Source organism: Nakaseomyces glabratus, chromosome M (assembly GCF_010111755.1).
Source record: "Nakaseomyces glabratus chromosome M, complete sequence".
NCBI classification, from domain to species: Eukaryota; Fungi; Ascomycota; class Saccharomycetes; order Saccharomycetales; family Saccharomycetaceae; genus Nakaseomyces; species Nakaseomyces glabratus.
In genome coordinates this window covers 883,468-896,974 of record NC_088963.1, presented here as the reverse complement: position 1 = coordinate 896,974, position 13,507 = coordinate 883,468, and the positions used below count along the sequence as shown (strand labels likewise).

Here is a 13,507-nt window from a genome sequence, read left to right as displayed (position 1 = left end):
CTACATCGAGAATAGTGTCAAACTGATCTTTTGGCAGTATTTAGTTCAAGAACTACAGCATTACAAAGGCAGACTCGGCATTTAAGATTACTTAGACAAAGAATTGCGCTGTAATGAACCGAGACCAGAAGATACAATTCAGAGACAAGCAAATACGGCATAAATATGCACTATTACACGCTATGCCTACTATAGATGTGCCAGAGCTTTCAGGAATGTATTTGAAGAATTTCTATAATTCAGTAAAAAGGTACCAACTCAATCTTCCGGACCATATAGTACAACCTGATAAGAAGTTCTGCGGTGAATGTGGGTATATACAAATTCCAGATCATAGTGTCGATATTAACATTATAAGTGGTGAGCGTCCTGAGATTTCAAGCATAGCAAAATTCAAATGTAAGAAATGTGGACATCATTATGATGAAACGGTACTTTGTAGAAAACAAAAAGTTGCAGATAGTGCTAATATATCGAAAGATATTGGACAAGTGAAAAAAAAAACTAATAATGCCAAGATGCGTGCTAAAATGAGAAAACAGAATTCACTTACCTCACTATTGAGCAAAAAGGATAAGGAAAAAAAAGATGTAACCAAATCCGCATCGATGTTATCGCTAGACTCCTTCATGAAACGTTAATCAGTGAATATTATTACTCGGATAGATAATTACATATAATATGGTTATATGGTAGTATTCAAGATGTTGCTGGCTATACTATCGTCAGTTATATGCGAATCGTCCTCATCGGTAAACGCATTTTCTTCTATATCTGCTTCAGTTTTAACATTGCCAGACATGGAACCTTTAGATACACCGTGTATTGACCTTGAATGTGTCTCATCGGAGCGTAAAGGGTTCGATACTTCTCGCAATTTGTCGGAAGCATTCCTTTCATCAACACCAGCGTGAATTTGTCTGACACAGGTGTTGGTCCATAGCCTTCTCCTATATTTTCCCCGTTTTCCATCTAGGTTTATGTCGTACACCCATTTTGTCTCCGGATCTATCTGTACAAATTGTATGAACCCTTCTTCTACCCATCCTGTTGGGTCCAAATCTAGTACCCAGCTAGAATTTTCCGCCCATTCCCATCCTGTTGGTGGACTGATGCTATCTAATGATGGGACAGCAACGGATTCTATGGCATTCTCGTTGATTCTAAACTGCGAAAATAATGTGAAATCATCATTTGCATAGCCGACTGGGTGCCATTCTTTATGTTTGTCTTTGTATTTTTGCATTTCATATATAATCACGACCTTTGTTTCCCTAGCCTCAACGTATCCCAAGTTATCGTTAACCCAATCATCATAGCTTGATGTGAGTTTTAGTAATCTTAATCTAGTTTCCTCGGAGTTAACTTTGTTAAAGAAATTATCCCTGTACTTTGGATGGCATATTATGATGAATGCCCACCCAGTTGCTACTAGTATCAATTTTATAGGTATTATTCGTACCAACACGTCAATAAATATAATGTTAGTAACAGCTAATATCATTAATAGAACAAATGCAACAGCTGAAATTTGTTCGTTGACAAAAAATGCAAATTTCTGCAAAACATATATTATTGAATCATAGAGTTGAACATAAAGAAGCATATGATTTTGTAAATCAGTCAAGTTTAAAACAAACTCCTGGCTAAATTCAGGGACCGGCTTGGGAACCTCAGCTTTCCTCAATGGTGGACCTTGAGCTGGGACTCGGTTTGTATCCAAGTAAACGTTTTCGCTAGGTTCATGGATGTGTAAATATTCTGGTACCATAATACCAAATAGTAGGTAAAGTATTGGTAGTGAGCTCAAAACTTGAAGCGGTCTCAGTACTATAAGGGTGTAGATTAAGGCCATTGAAAGTGTGTATGCCGGGTCGACCCAATTTAGAATCTTTATGATCTCATCAATTACCAGAAAAGGTACACTTAACCTTGAGTTCATTAATATGAAGTTTCTGCTGGTTATAGGTACAGATAAACTTGGTCTTTCCTTACCAGCTGCCATTCTGTTCTTAATTGTATTTGCAGCTAATTCTGATGAAGCCGGTATTGCCATCTTGATGATTTTCTCAACAAGGGTATCTGTCATAGCTTTCTGTAGACCTCCGCTTGTGGAAAATGCAGTGTTGGCAAAACTACCCTGTACATTAGAGCCCGAATCCCTTGAGTTCATCTTCTCAAGGCTATTGCTAAACCTTCTATTGTGCCTATTAGTGGTGGGTGTCCCATTTGTGTTTTTATCTTTATCATTTGAGTCACTTCCAACCGTATCAATTGTACTAGCACTTCCTCTCCCATAAGTATCATTCCAGAAGAAATTGGTAACCGAATCCATATTCCCTTGAAGCAATAATATGTTTGATTTGTTTGATCCCTTTTCTAATGTTCCTGGCTGATTTAGCTGTAAAAATTCTCGATTGTAGATATATTAGCACAAGTTATTTTGCAAGGTAAAGCCAAATGGCTGCTAAAGTTGATATTCGTGTCTTAATTTTAGTTATTGCTTACAGTATAGAATCAGAATATATACTAGTTAGTAACTATGATCAGATGAGCTACACATTTTAAGGCAAGAAATTCTTCGTGTGTAGGTATTAGTATAGACATAGTTTAATTATAGCTGGATGAATATTACAGAAAACAGCTCAAGAAATAACATGTTATTTGCATTAATTATAGATACTCTGATTAGTTTGTATAGTAATTAGCGCGTCTTAGCTCTTTTCTTTGGCCTTTTTTCCTCCTTTGATTGCTTTATTTCGGATAATACGTCCGAATCACTCAGTGGGCCAAATTCTTCTCTAATTACTTCACTACATTTTCTCAAGGACTTGTATTCACTTAGCAGTATCATCTTTACCATTCTCATCCTTTTTTCTTTTGTACTTGCCTCATGTGATGGTGGTTCTAAAGAATCCTCTCCAGAGTCAGTTATTTTCTGTTCGTATTGCTTCATCCTGGTATCTAGAGAATCGTTTAATACATCCAGAGCCTTTCTAGTGACTTTCTGTTCCTGGAGTATCTTACTTGTTTTATCAATGGTAGGAGCCATGCACTTATTTAGTGCAATTGGACCCATTTTTTCAATTCTTGAGTTCTGTAGAAGTAGTGCCATAAGTTGGATATAAAATAAGAATTTAAAGGGAATCTCCCCATCTGATTCGAAAATATATGTATCTTCCACTATTGTGTCATCGTCAAACAGATCTAGTACTTTCTCATTCTCATCTATGACAGCATCCAGTCTTTCTAAAGTTTCAGTAGACGTTGGGAATAGTTGTAGTAAAGATTTGTGAATTGCACTCTTCGAGATCTCACCACAGTCATAGTAGGAGCCGTCCCATTCAACATAACCGTATCTTCTAAGTAGTTCAGAGTTTGATAATTCACCATAGGTATTATATACTTGCTCTCCAGATGGTATATCCCTGATTGCAATCATCCTCAATGTTTGTTTTGAGTGTAGTAGGTTTGCATTGCATTTTTTTGTATCTGCATTTAAGGTATCAGCCAATGGAACCATAGATTTGATCATTTCAACTTCTAGATCCTCTTCATCTTCGTCTTCATCTTCATCTCCATTTGTCATATTATCATTTTCATTCATAGACTCGCCCTCTTTTCCTTCATTATGTATCTCCTTACCCACATCAAACGAATAAGACATAATCAAGCTCCCTATTCTTATAAAAGAATCCCAACTGAACTTATTTAAGTTTGACTTAAGTTGTTCGTGATCAGATGCTTCTATAAAGCGCTTCAATAGTTGGTACATGTTTTCCACTTGCTCCTTCCCTATACATGATAAAACATATGAGGGTTCTAAGGCAGCCAAATCTTCATCGGACCATAGCACAAGTACATTCATATCCTCTAATGTAGGTAAAACCTCAAAATATGGCCACCATCTGCTTTTATCTTTCAGAATATACATTTCATAAAATAGACAGAGGATCAAAGGTTCCCATGATAGTGGTTCGCTACCACTAAAAGTTTCCAGTTCAGTTAATACGGCAGGGATATCTTTGACAAGCTGTGAAGTCTCGCAGTTTAACAGCACATTTCTTGGGATCTCAAACAGCAACTCATCTTTTTGGATATCAGTGGTCGTTACTACACATCTCCCTTCATCTTTGTACCTATTGTCCTCAACTTTAAGCTTAGGGGAGATCTTTACACCATTATTAGTCAGCCAGGAAACGTATTCAGTAGTCGTTTCTGTGTAATTATCTGCCATTTTTGGCTATTGGTATGCTCCTACTTAATATGGTTTGTTTGTAAAATGTTATTATTTTTGTATGTTTCGGTTTTTGACTATCATATGAAGTCTATTTAATAAGGCACAGGTCATCGCTCCCCATCGATTTTTTTTTTCACAAAGAACGGTGATGTTAGGCATTACAACTACATGGTACATACGGAGAGTAATAAGAATATCATAGTTTAATGGGTATATTTATTTGTCATATAATAAGTGTATTTACAGACCATAAAATAATAAACGTGCGAGAAATAGAGTCTTCATAGTTTGTACGCATAGCAGACCTATTACTTCAGTCTTCATTTATTCGTTTTCCACAATGACTAGAACGATAACATAAATAAAATAATGATAACATGAATAAAATGATAACGATCAACAATTAAGATAAAGAAGCATCATTACGTTTATTTCTCAGGTTCTTCATCCACGATTTCTCCTTCGGCGTGATTACTTTTAACAACAAGTTCCTTATTTTCAACATCTACTTGGACGGTTTCACCATTCCTGATTTGGCCCTTTAATAGATAAGTTGCCATAGGATTCAATATTCTTCTATGAATTAATCTATTCAAAGGTCTAGCGCCATATAGTTGGTCATAACCGTGTTCTGTCAGCCATTCTTTAGCAGTATCCGATATTTCAATCGTCATACGCTTATCGTTCAATCTTTCTTGAATTTCTTTGGCTCTGATGTCGACAATCGATCTTAGGACCTTCTTGGATAATCTATTGAACACTAGGATGTCATCAATACGATTAATGAACTCTGGAGGATAAGATCTTTTCATCGCTTCGATAACTTCGTTTCTTGTAGATGGATCGATCTTCCCTTCGTCATCTAATTTCGTGTCTGATAGTAAAATATCTTGACCAATATTAGAAGTCATGACAATTATGGTATTACGGAAATCGACGTGGTGTCCCAATGAATCTGTCAACTTACCCTCGTCAAGGACTTGCAACAAAATCTTACAAACATCTGGATGAGCCTTTTCAAATTCATCGAACAAAACGACAGCATAAGGTTTCCGCCTAACAGCCTCCGTTAATTGACCACCTGATTCACTTAATACATATCCTGGAGGGGCACCTATTAACTTTGAAACAGTGTGTTTTTCCTGAAACTCGGACATATCAAATCTAATTACATTAGACTCGTCATCGAACAGGAACTCAGCAAGCGCCTTGGTTAGTTCGGTCTTACCTGTACCAGTTGGGCCCAGAAACATGAAACTGGCAATTGGTCTCTTTTCACTCGTTAGGCCAGCTCTTTGTAGTCTCACTGCATCTGAAACAGCTTCGATAGCTTCGTCTTGACCTACAACTCTTTCTCTCAAGGAGTTTTCCATATATAAAAGTCTATCTTTGTCTCCTTTTAATACTGTTTCCATTGGAATACCTGTCATCTTGGCAATGACTTTTGAAATATCATCTGAAGTGACAGCATCATGCAGTAAGTTTTCCTTATTTGAGTCCTTAGTTTCGCTGAGTTTCACTTTCTCTTCTAAAGCTGGGATCTTGGCATATCTAAGCTCGGACGCCTTTGCATAGTCACCTTCTCTTTGGCATCTATCCAATTCGATTCTAGCTTTCTCCAAGTCGGCTTTGGAGTTCTTAATAGACTCTATTTCAGCTTTTTCTTCCTCCCAGATCTTAGTTAGTCGTTGAAGTTCCTCATTTTTCCTTTCTAGCTCTTTTTCTAGATCTTCTTTCCTTTCAATAGACACTGGGTCAGTTTCTTTCTTTAATGATTCTAGTTCAATTTGAATTTTCATAATGGCCCTATCCAATCTTTGAATCTCATCGGGCTTTGACTCATGTTGTAACCTCAACACAGCACATGCCTCATCCACCAGGTCGATAGCCTTATCTGGTAAGAATCTATCGTTGATGTACCTGTTTGATAGTACAGCAGCGGACACCAGAGCAGTATCCGTGATCCTGACACCGTGGTGAACTTCGTATCTTTCCTTTAGACCTCTTAAGATAGAGATTGTATCTTGCACAGAAGGTTCATTTAGCAAGATAGGTTGGAATCTCCTAGTCAGAGCAGGATCCTTCTCGATTATCTTGAACTCATCGATTGTAGTGGCAGATATGCACCTTAGTCCTCTTGCCAACTTTGGCTTCAATATATTGGAAGCATCCATGCTACCGTCAGTTTTCCCGAGGCCAAGCAGCATGTGGACCTCATCAATAAACACTATCACTTTCCCGTCTGCTTTGTCTATGTCCTCCAGGACTTTCTTCAGCCTTTCTTCGAATTCACCTCTGTACTTCGCACCAGCGATCAGAGCACCCAGATCTAAGGCCACTAGTTCTTTATCCTTCAACGACTCCGGTACTTCACCAGCGACAATCCGTTGCGCCAAGCCATCGATAAGTGCAGTCTTACCGACACCAGCTCTCCCGATCAGAACCGGGTTGTTCTTGGTCCTTCTCGATAAGATCTGGATAGCCCTCGAGATCTCCTCGTCACGACCTATCACGGGATCCAGCTTACCATCCCTAGCCAACTTCGTCAGATTAGTACCAAACTGCTCCAAAGGCGGCTTCTCAGGCTCTCCTTGATTGGGATTCATACGCATCTGCACATACCGAGGCCTCGAACTATGTATGTACCGCACACCATAAGCACACGTTTGCCAACTACCACTAACCTGCCTCCCGCTTACAACCATGGACAGAGCCAGAGCCCTCGGACCAGCGTACCGCGAGACCCTAGCTACACTGTTCCTCAACGACGACCTACATACCCTGCTTAACATTGCACTAATATCTTATGCGTAGACAAAAATAGAGAATAAAGAAAGTAACGCCTTTCGTTTCACTATTAACAATAATCAATTAGCCGCTTAGCCGCTGAGCGGTTCGGAAGGAAGATTAAGGAGAAAGAAAGCCAAAGATGCCTTCCCTATTTATACTTTTCTAAGATTGCCGCCCAGGACCCAAGACGCAAGCACCCGCCCCTTCCAATCCAGGCACAACACCCACACATCACATAGATTACCCTTTTTAATTCCCTTCACCACCTTCACAGGGGAGAAAAATCCCGCGCTGCGTGGAAAGTTCTGGAACCTGCTACTCCCCTCCCCTTCCCCCCCCCCCTTCTTCGCCCCGGCGAGCGATAGGACTGAACATGGGCCAGTTGCGTTGTACTTGATGAATGCTGGCAAACCAAGATCGTTACAGTCGACAAACTGACACAGCCCTAGACTAACTCGTAGACTTGATTAAAGACTCAATCGCAGAGGCAGTGTAGGGTCGCAGTGCAGGGTCGCAGTCGGAGGTAGAAAAGCATCTGTCACAGAAAAGCTCGTGGCCAAACGCGGTTCGCGGAGTTCCTCCCGGCATTGGGCTGGTCCGATGTGCGGGTAATATAGTCGTATATTATGATCTCGTTTAGTGTAGTGCAGAATCATGTATATAACTGTTCTGTATGTTGGTGAATTCGAATGGCTACATGTGTACAAATTAATGTTATGGAGAGAATTATAATAGTCATCAAAAGTCATTTATATATTTTACAACAATTTCTATGTAGTTTTTTTTTTATGTATTTCCTACTCTCTTTTATTTCTTTCCAGGTATGTGGCTAGTAAAAATAAAGACTAGTCGTGGTGGGAAAGAGCTTTTATTTTCCGGTAACGTAATAGCATGCAATGAAGAAGAAGGAAATAAGAAATGAGATAACCAGAAAATATAAAAAAATAAAAGTAAAAAAAAAAAATAAAAAAAAACCTACAATAAATTGTACCTCGATTTGTCTTTTTAGTGCATTCGGAGTTCAGAGCTAGGACTTCTCGCCAGCAATTGATTTTGAAATCTCTTCGTGTTGCTCTTGTAATCGCCTGCTGGCACTGATTGAAGCGTTAATCTTATCTAGGAAATCGGAGGGGATGTCGACTTCGATGCCGTTGTCCTTCAGTTTTTCTATCAAGCGATTCAGGCAGTCTCTCAGTTGCTCGTTTTCGGAAGTGAGGTCCTGGTTCTTCTTCATAACATCATCTATAAGTTTTGCTTCATTCTCTAGTAGCTTGATATATTGCTCTTTCCGCTGTCGAAATGCCTTTTGCGCTTTCCTATTTTGCATTGCCCTCTTCGTGTTCTTCTTGGTTTTCTGGCCTTGTAATTGGGCCGACGACGTCAGAAGTGTAGTTCCCATAGGCGTCGCGATTGTTTGGCTTGCTAAATGTCCGTCAATTGCATGCTGGATAGGCTGAGGGCCCATCACAATCGTTTGAGGCTGGGGTTGCCCGGGACTCATATTGGCTCCCGTCATTATACTACTGCGTAGTACATGTTGTGGCTGGTGCGCATATTGGAAAGTGGGTATGCCATGGTCGATGATAACCTGTTCGGGACCTTGGTATGCTGTGGGGTTCATCGATGGAGGCATCATGTGCTGCTGTTGACCATTTTCCGAAGAGATCCGAGAGATTGGGGTGTGCACAACATGGTAATGTTGCTGATGTGGTGGTTGACTAGTGGTGTACTGATGCGGGTGTATATTTGGTGCTATGCTTGGTAATTGATAGTGTGCAGGTTGTGAAGCCAGAGACGGTCGCATGTTAACTTGTCCCATTATATCTCCGGAAATATAGTGAATCACGTTACTCGCACTATTTGAACTGTTGTTACTTGATGAAGTTTCATTATCTCTTACTTCCTCACTTCTCGACTCATGTGACATCTAAATGTGTAGTTTTATATTTTATTAGTATTGCTTTAGAATGGTGTCTTTAAAGTTTAATCGTTAATATAGTTTTGGTAGTGTTTTGTCTTTCAGCAATAAGTTTTAGTCAATTTCACTATTGTTTGACAGGCTGACTGAAAGTTGTTGTAATGATACAAGTCCAAATCCGAAATACCGAAGATGAAATAAAAATATAAAAAATGAACCAGAGTTGTTTCAATGTATTCAACTAATGTTACAAGAATTTTTTTTTTTGAAACGCGGTGAAGTCAGAGAACAATAAATAAGCAAATGCTTGGAATTTGGTGAAAGGTTTAACTTGGTACTTATTTAAGTTCTTGATTTCAACAGCTATGATAGGCTGGGAGTAACAGCTTGTTCCTGATAAATTTGACTGATGATCTTGAACTACTCTATTTTTTTGTTTCACTTGTTATGATCAACAGGTTAACACAGAAATGCAATCCGAGAGTATTAAAAAAATGTATCCGATGTATAAGATCTTGGAAGTTCCTGCTTTAATCTATGTCTACCACGTAACTTCTCCTATATTGTAAACGTTGGTGTATGATCCCTTTTTGTTTTGAGGCTAAAGGCGTGTTATTGTGGATCACAATTCCGAGATGTCCAATAATGCAATGGCAATGTTAATCCTTTGTTTCGATATTTTTTGAAGCCCACACAATAACATGCACTATGCAGTGGCCGAAATGAAACTTTTTGAAGGTAGGAATTAACAATTGATAAAAGAAATAACTTTTTTTTTTCAATACAGTCTTATAGGTGTCACAGATATGAAATTGGGTATGTTAACTTTGCAATCTAACCACTTACCTTTGCTCTATCAACCAATTCCCTGTGGCCGATCTTAGTAACTTTATAACTGCTAATTTGGGAAGTTGCCAATGAATTCAAGTTTCAAATGAATGTTGTTTATAAATTCAGGCAAATATTCAATTCATAGGCCAAAAGGCTCTAGTTTCTAGAAAAAAAATGAATATAAGCAAAAATTCGGTGGCAGTGCAGAGAAAAACAGAACAGTACTCTATCAGAAAAAGAAAATTAAAAAGCACAACAAAAAACCACTCAAAATCCTCAAAATGGTGTTTTAGGAGAATAGAAATTAAAAGTGCCAAAGGTGGCTGTAATACGAAGGCAGAAGAGAATTAATTGTAAATATAGCTGACACTAATCAGAGCAGAGCGCAAGAGAGAAAGAAAGAATTTTTTTTTTCTATAACCTCAACCACACCAAGATATTGATAGAATTAATAGGTCACAAATATGAGAGATTTGAGATTAACTTTAAAGTTTAAATATCAAGTGGTTTCTATGCGAAATATGAAAAAAAAAGCACAAAAAAAAAGGCGACATTACGTTGATAATCCTACCCAGAATACCATATTCAACTGAATCAAAAATCGCCCATTTACATTTCTTGAATATTTAAAAATAACACAACATAAACAATAAGAAAAAGGTCACATTTTTTTTTTCTTTTGTTTATTAGAGAACTTGATAAGTATGTAAACAAATTAGAGGAAAGAGGAACGATCGAGAAGTGAAAAAGAAAAAAAGATGAGAGAGGTCCTTTTTTTCCGCAGAATTCTCTTCTACAAGTCTTTCCTTCCTCCAAAATGTACTCCCACATTAGCGGAAAATATCTAAAACGCACTATATGTAGTGCATGCCTAATTTCAACTTCTCTAAGGTGTGGTCTTTGTCTCTTTTCACTAGTCTCATTCCCTTTAATTGTTGGATCAATTGGGAAAATGTGGTCAGACAGTTCCGCTATTCTTCTTTGTTCTTGTTCAGGTCGTAGATAGTTTTTGTTTTGTTCACCTCCCCCCCCCTTCGCCCTCTAGATATAATTAGCTAATAGCCTTCTTGCTCTTAATTCACTTCGGAACTTAAAAATTAAGTTTAAAAGTTAATTTCTTTTTTTTCCTTTCCTGTCCCAAAGCTGTTCATATTCAGTAAAATACCAAGAGCACAATTTATTTTGTTAGCTGAAGCTTCAAAATTTCAGTTAAGACAAGACAGTATAGGTTTGGTCCACTCATCTCGTATTGTTATCTTTCACTGCCAGGACATTTTTCTTTTGCTTGTGAAAAGTTTGGGACGAGCCTACCATCCTGTACAGCAAAGCTGATCCTCCCATAGTGGCAATTCTTTTCTTTTCTTGCTGTGCGAATTGTCTGTGGGTCGCTTTTTTTTATCTTGGGCCTGCCACAAGTGCAAGATGCCAAAACAAAGAAAATATCATACAATTGAGACCTTTCTCTAAAAAAAAACAAACGAAACAAGCAAACAAGACCATTGGGTTTTACTTCCAGTTCTAGTGGCAAATTTGATCTTGCTCAAATTTCTAAGCATCAGAAAATTAAAAAGAAATTTCATCATCCATAATCTTTTTTATAACGGAATATTCACGGTTGACCCAATCTAAACTAATTTTCTTCTTAGTAAAAGTCTCTCCTCGGATGAGAGTTAAGTTACTTCAACCTTGTAGAGGAGAATGAAGGGGGAAATGTAATTGACTGAGGGCTTTTGCACTAATTAGGAAAAACTTCATACATGCTTTTTTTCCTTTTCCGTGTGAGCTTGACAAGAGTGTTCTTCCTTTGCTATTAAATTGAGTAAAAAAAAAAAATTTTTCCATTTCAATAGAAAATGCGATTTTCGCTATTTTATTGAAGTAGATGGTGGAGGGCATGTTTCAACAGGAAACGTCTAAGAGCACTCAACAAACAACTGGTATTGTAGTTTTTGCTGTAATAATACCTCATACCTCATATACTGAACAACCCTTGAATAACCAATTAGCTACAAAAACTAACTATTTATTTTCTCGTGGCATGTTGTAGCAACATTTCTTTTTTGAATTGATAACCCCTCCCTTTGCTCACCCCAGATATATTTGCACAATTACGAGGTGGTAACGTGTGAACTTTGAGAACAACAGTAGTAACAGTGTGAAAATGCTTCAATGAAACAACTCGCTGAATGGGGGGGACAAGGGAGGGAGCATTCGCAAGAGGATAACCCTATCCACTACCTTTTCTTTTGTCAGACGTCTACTTGACGTAATCATCTTGACCATTCATTTCTTGAAAAGATAGGCAGCTGCTGAGAAAGTGTTTCCAGATGCAAACGAGTAGTTGACGAAGAGAGGAGAAATGGTTTTATTTATTACCATACACTATAGCTAAAATAGCACCGAATAAAAGGATCAGACATCGCTTTCGTAGTACTATGTGGGGCAGCACTAGCGGTTGTTAGGAGCGTGTCGGTATAAGCCTCGCGGATCTGTGATTACAAATGCTATAGTGCTTTGTTGTAGCTTGTCAAGAGCGAGCCAAGGGAAAACGTCCTACCTGCTTCCTCACATGCCCAGCTGAAAAGAAAAGTGATTGTATAATTAAGTGATAATATTAACATTGTATTAGAAATCAACAAAAAAATTTATTGAAAAAGAAAAGATATGTGGACTGGGTAGGGTCCTTTGGTTAGAGTCGATGCTTGCTGTGTTAGAGTGGTTGCCTATGATGTTATTAAGGCATTGGTTTTTCCGAACAAAGAATTCCTTATAGACCTCCTCTTGAAATGCACGGCGAAAAGGGAACCAATAGAATCAATAGTATCTCAGTTTTTCAAGCCTGTGAGAAAGTCTGAAATAAGCGACCGTTGTTTCTCTAAGAGGCAAAACTCGATAATGACATCCTTATGATATAACAAGTGGTGATTTACCGTTTACACACCAATTACCAGGTAGGCAAGTGTTTTGGATAGAATGCTCTTTTTCTTTTAATATGCGTCTCGGCTAGTACGAGCAACCTTCATCGACGGCATTTTTCATGTGATGATTTTCGCACTTTAATGCGGCGGGCTGAAGCTCATGTTGAAATACGGCGCTCCAATGGTTGATAGTATTTTGATTTCTTGATTACTAACAAGTCCATACATTTGAGCCTCATTAAGAGGTGTGAGAAAATAATCGTTTTACTAATGTATATTGTTTCCGTTAGCTTAGACCAATCGTGGTAGTCCAGAACTAGCACCATGTCCTCATATAGAAATCATTTGTCCTTCTAATGCGTTAGTTTTTTCTGAGGTCACGCCCTGTCATGGCAAGATGTTCACAGAAAAAAAACGTGTTGCACTATGAAGGCATATGGCATAAAGAGTTGATGGGATTTACAAGTCATTAACTCCAGTGTAGGCTTCATTAGTTGTTTTCCCCTAATGCTTGCGTAAGGCATACATAATTGGTTCCAGCTTAATCGATCTACAATGTTAATTTTAGCACCGTGATAGTATAATACCGATAGGCCAGCTAAGATCAATATCAGGAACTAGTTCATCGGAATTTTGAGATGCAAACGTCCTTGTAAATCCCTTTCTCTTAAATTCACAAAGTTCTCTACATATCTTAGTCTTAGAATGTCAGCTATATCATGGGCTGGGAATATCAGAGTATGTGTTCCAGAACTATAAAGTGATGACATCATCATTGAGTACTTCCAAGATCACGGTCAATCATATTGT

General features: G+C 38.2%; 5 protein-coding genes across 5 annotated transcripts; 1 reads left to right on the top strand and 4 right to left on the bottom strand.

The window, feature by feature from the left end:
* Positions 1-113: 113 nt before the first annotated feature.
* SNM1 (Snm1p) lies at positions 114-641 on the top strand (the record flags this gene model as incomplete). Its single annotated transcript, XM_449732.1, has 1 exon — positions 114-641. One exon carries the CDS (start codon positions 114-116, stop codon positions 639-641), a length of 528 nt encoding a protein of 175 aa, XP_449732.1.
* Positions 642-685: 44 nt separating this feature from the next.
* PEX29 (Pex29p) lies at positions 686-2,335 on the bottom strand (the record flags this gene model as incomplete). Its single annotated transcript, XM_449731.1, has 1 exon — positions 686-2,335. One exon carries the CDS (start codon positions 2,333-2,335, stop codon positions 686-688), a length of 1,650 nt encoding a protein of 549 aa, XP_449731.1.
* Positions 2,336-2,704: 369 nt separating this feature from the next.
* Positions 2,705-4,237, bottom strand: RKM4 (ribosomal lysine N-methyltransferase; the record flags this gene model as incomplete). The annotated part of the gene is made up of 1 exon (XM_449730.1): positions 2,705-4,237. The coding sequence occupies one exon, from the start codon at positions 4,235-4,237 to the stop codon at positions 2,705-2,707; it is 1,533 nt and encodes a 510-aa protein (XP_449730.1).
* Positions 4,238-4,668: 431 nt separating this feature from the next.
* On the bottom strand, positions 4,669-7,032 carry HSP78 (chaperone ATPase HSP78; the record flags this gene model as incomplete). The annotated part of the gene is made up of 1 exon (XM_449729.1): positions 4,669-7,032. The coding sequence occupies one exon, from the start codon at positions 7,030-7,032 to the stop codon at positions 4,669-4,671; it is 2,364 nt and encodes a 787-aa protein (XP_449729.1).
* Positions 7,033-8,057: 1,025 nt separating this feature from the next.
* On the bottom strand, positions 8,058-8,957 carry YAP6 (Yap6p; the record flags this gene model as incomplete). Its single annotated transcript, XM_449728.2, has 1 exon — positions 8,058-8,957. The coding sequence occupies one exon, from the start codon at positions 8,955-8,957 to the stop codon at positions 8,058-8,060; it is 900 nt and encodes a 299-aa protein (XP_449728.2).
* Positions 8,958-13,507: the final 4,550 nt, after the last annotated feature.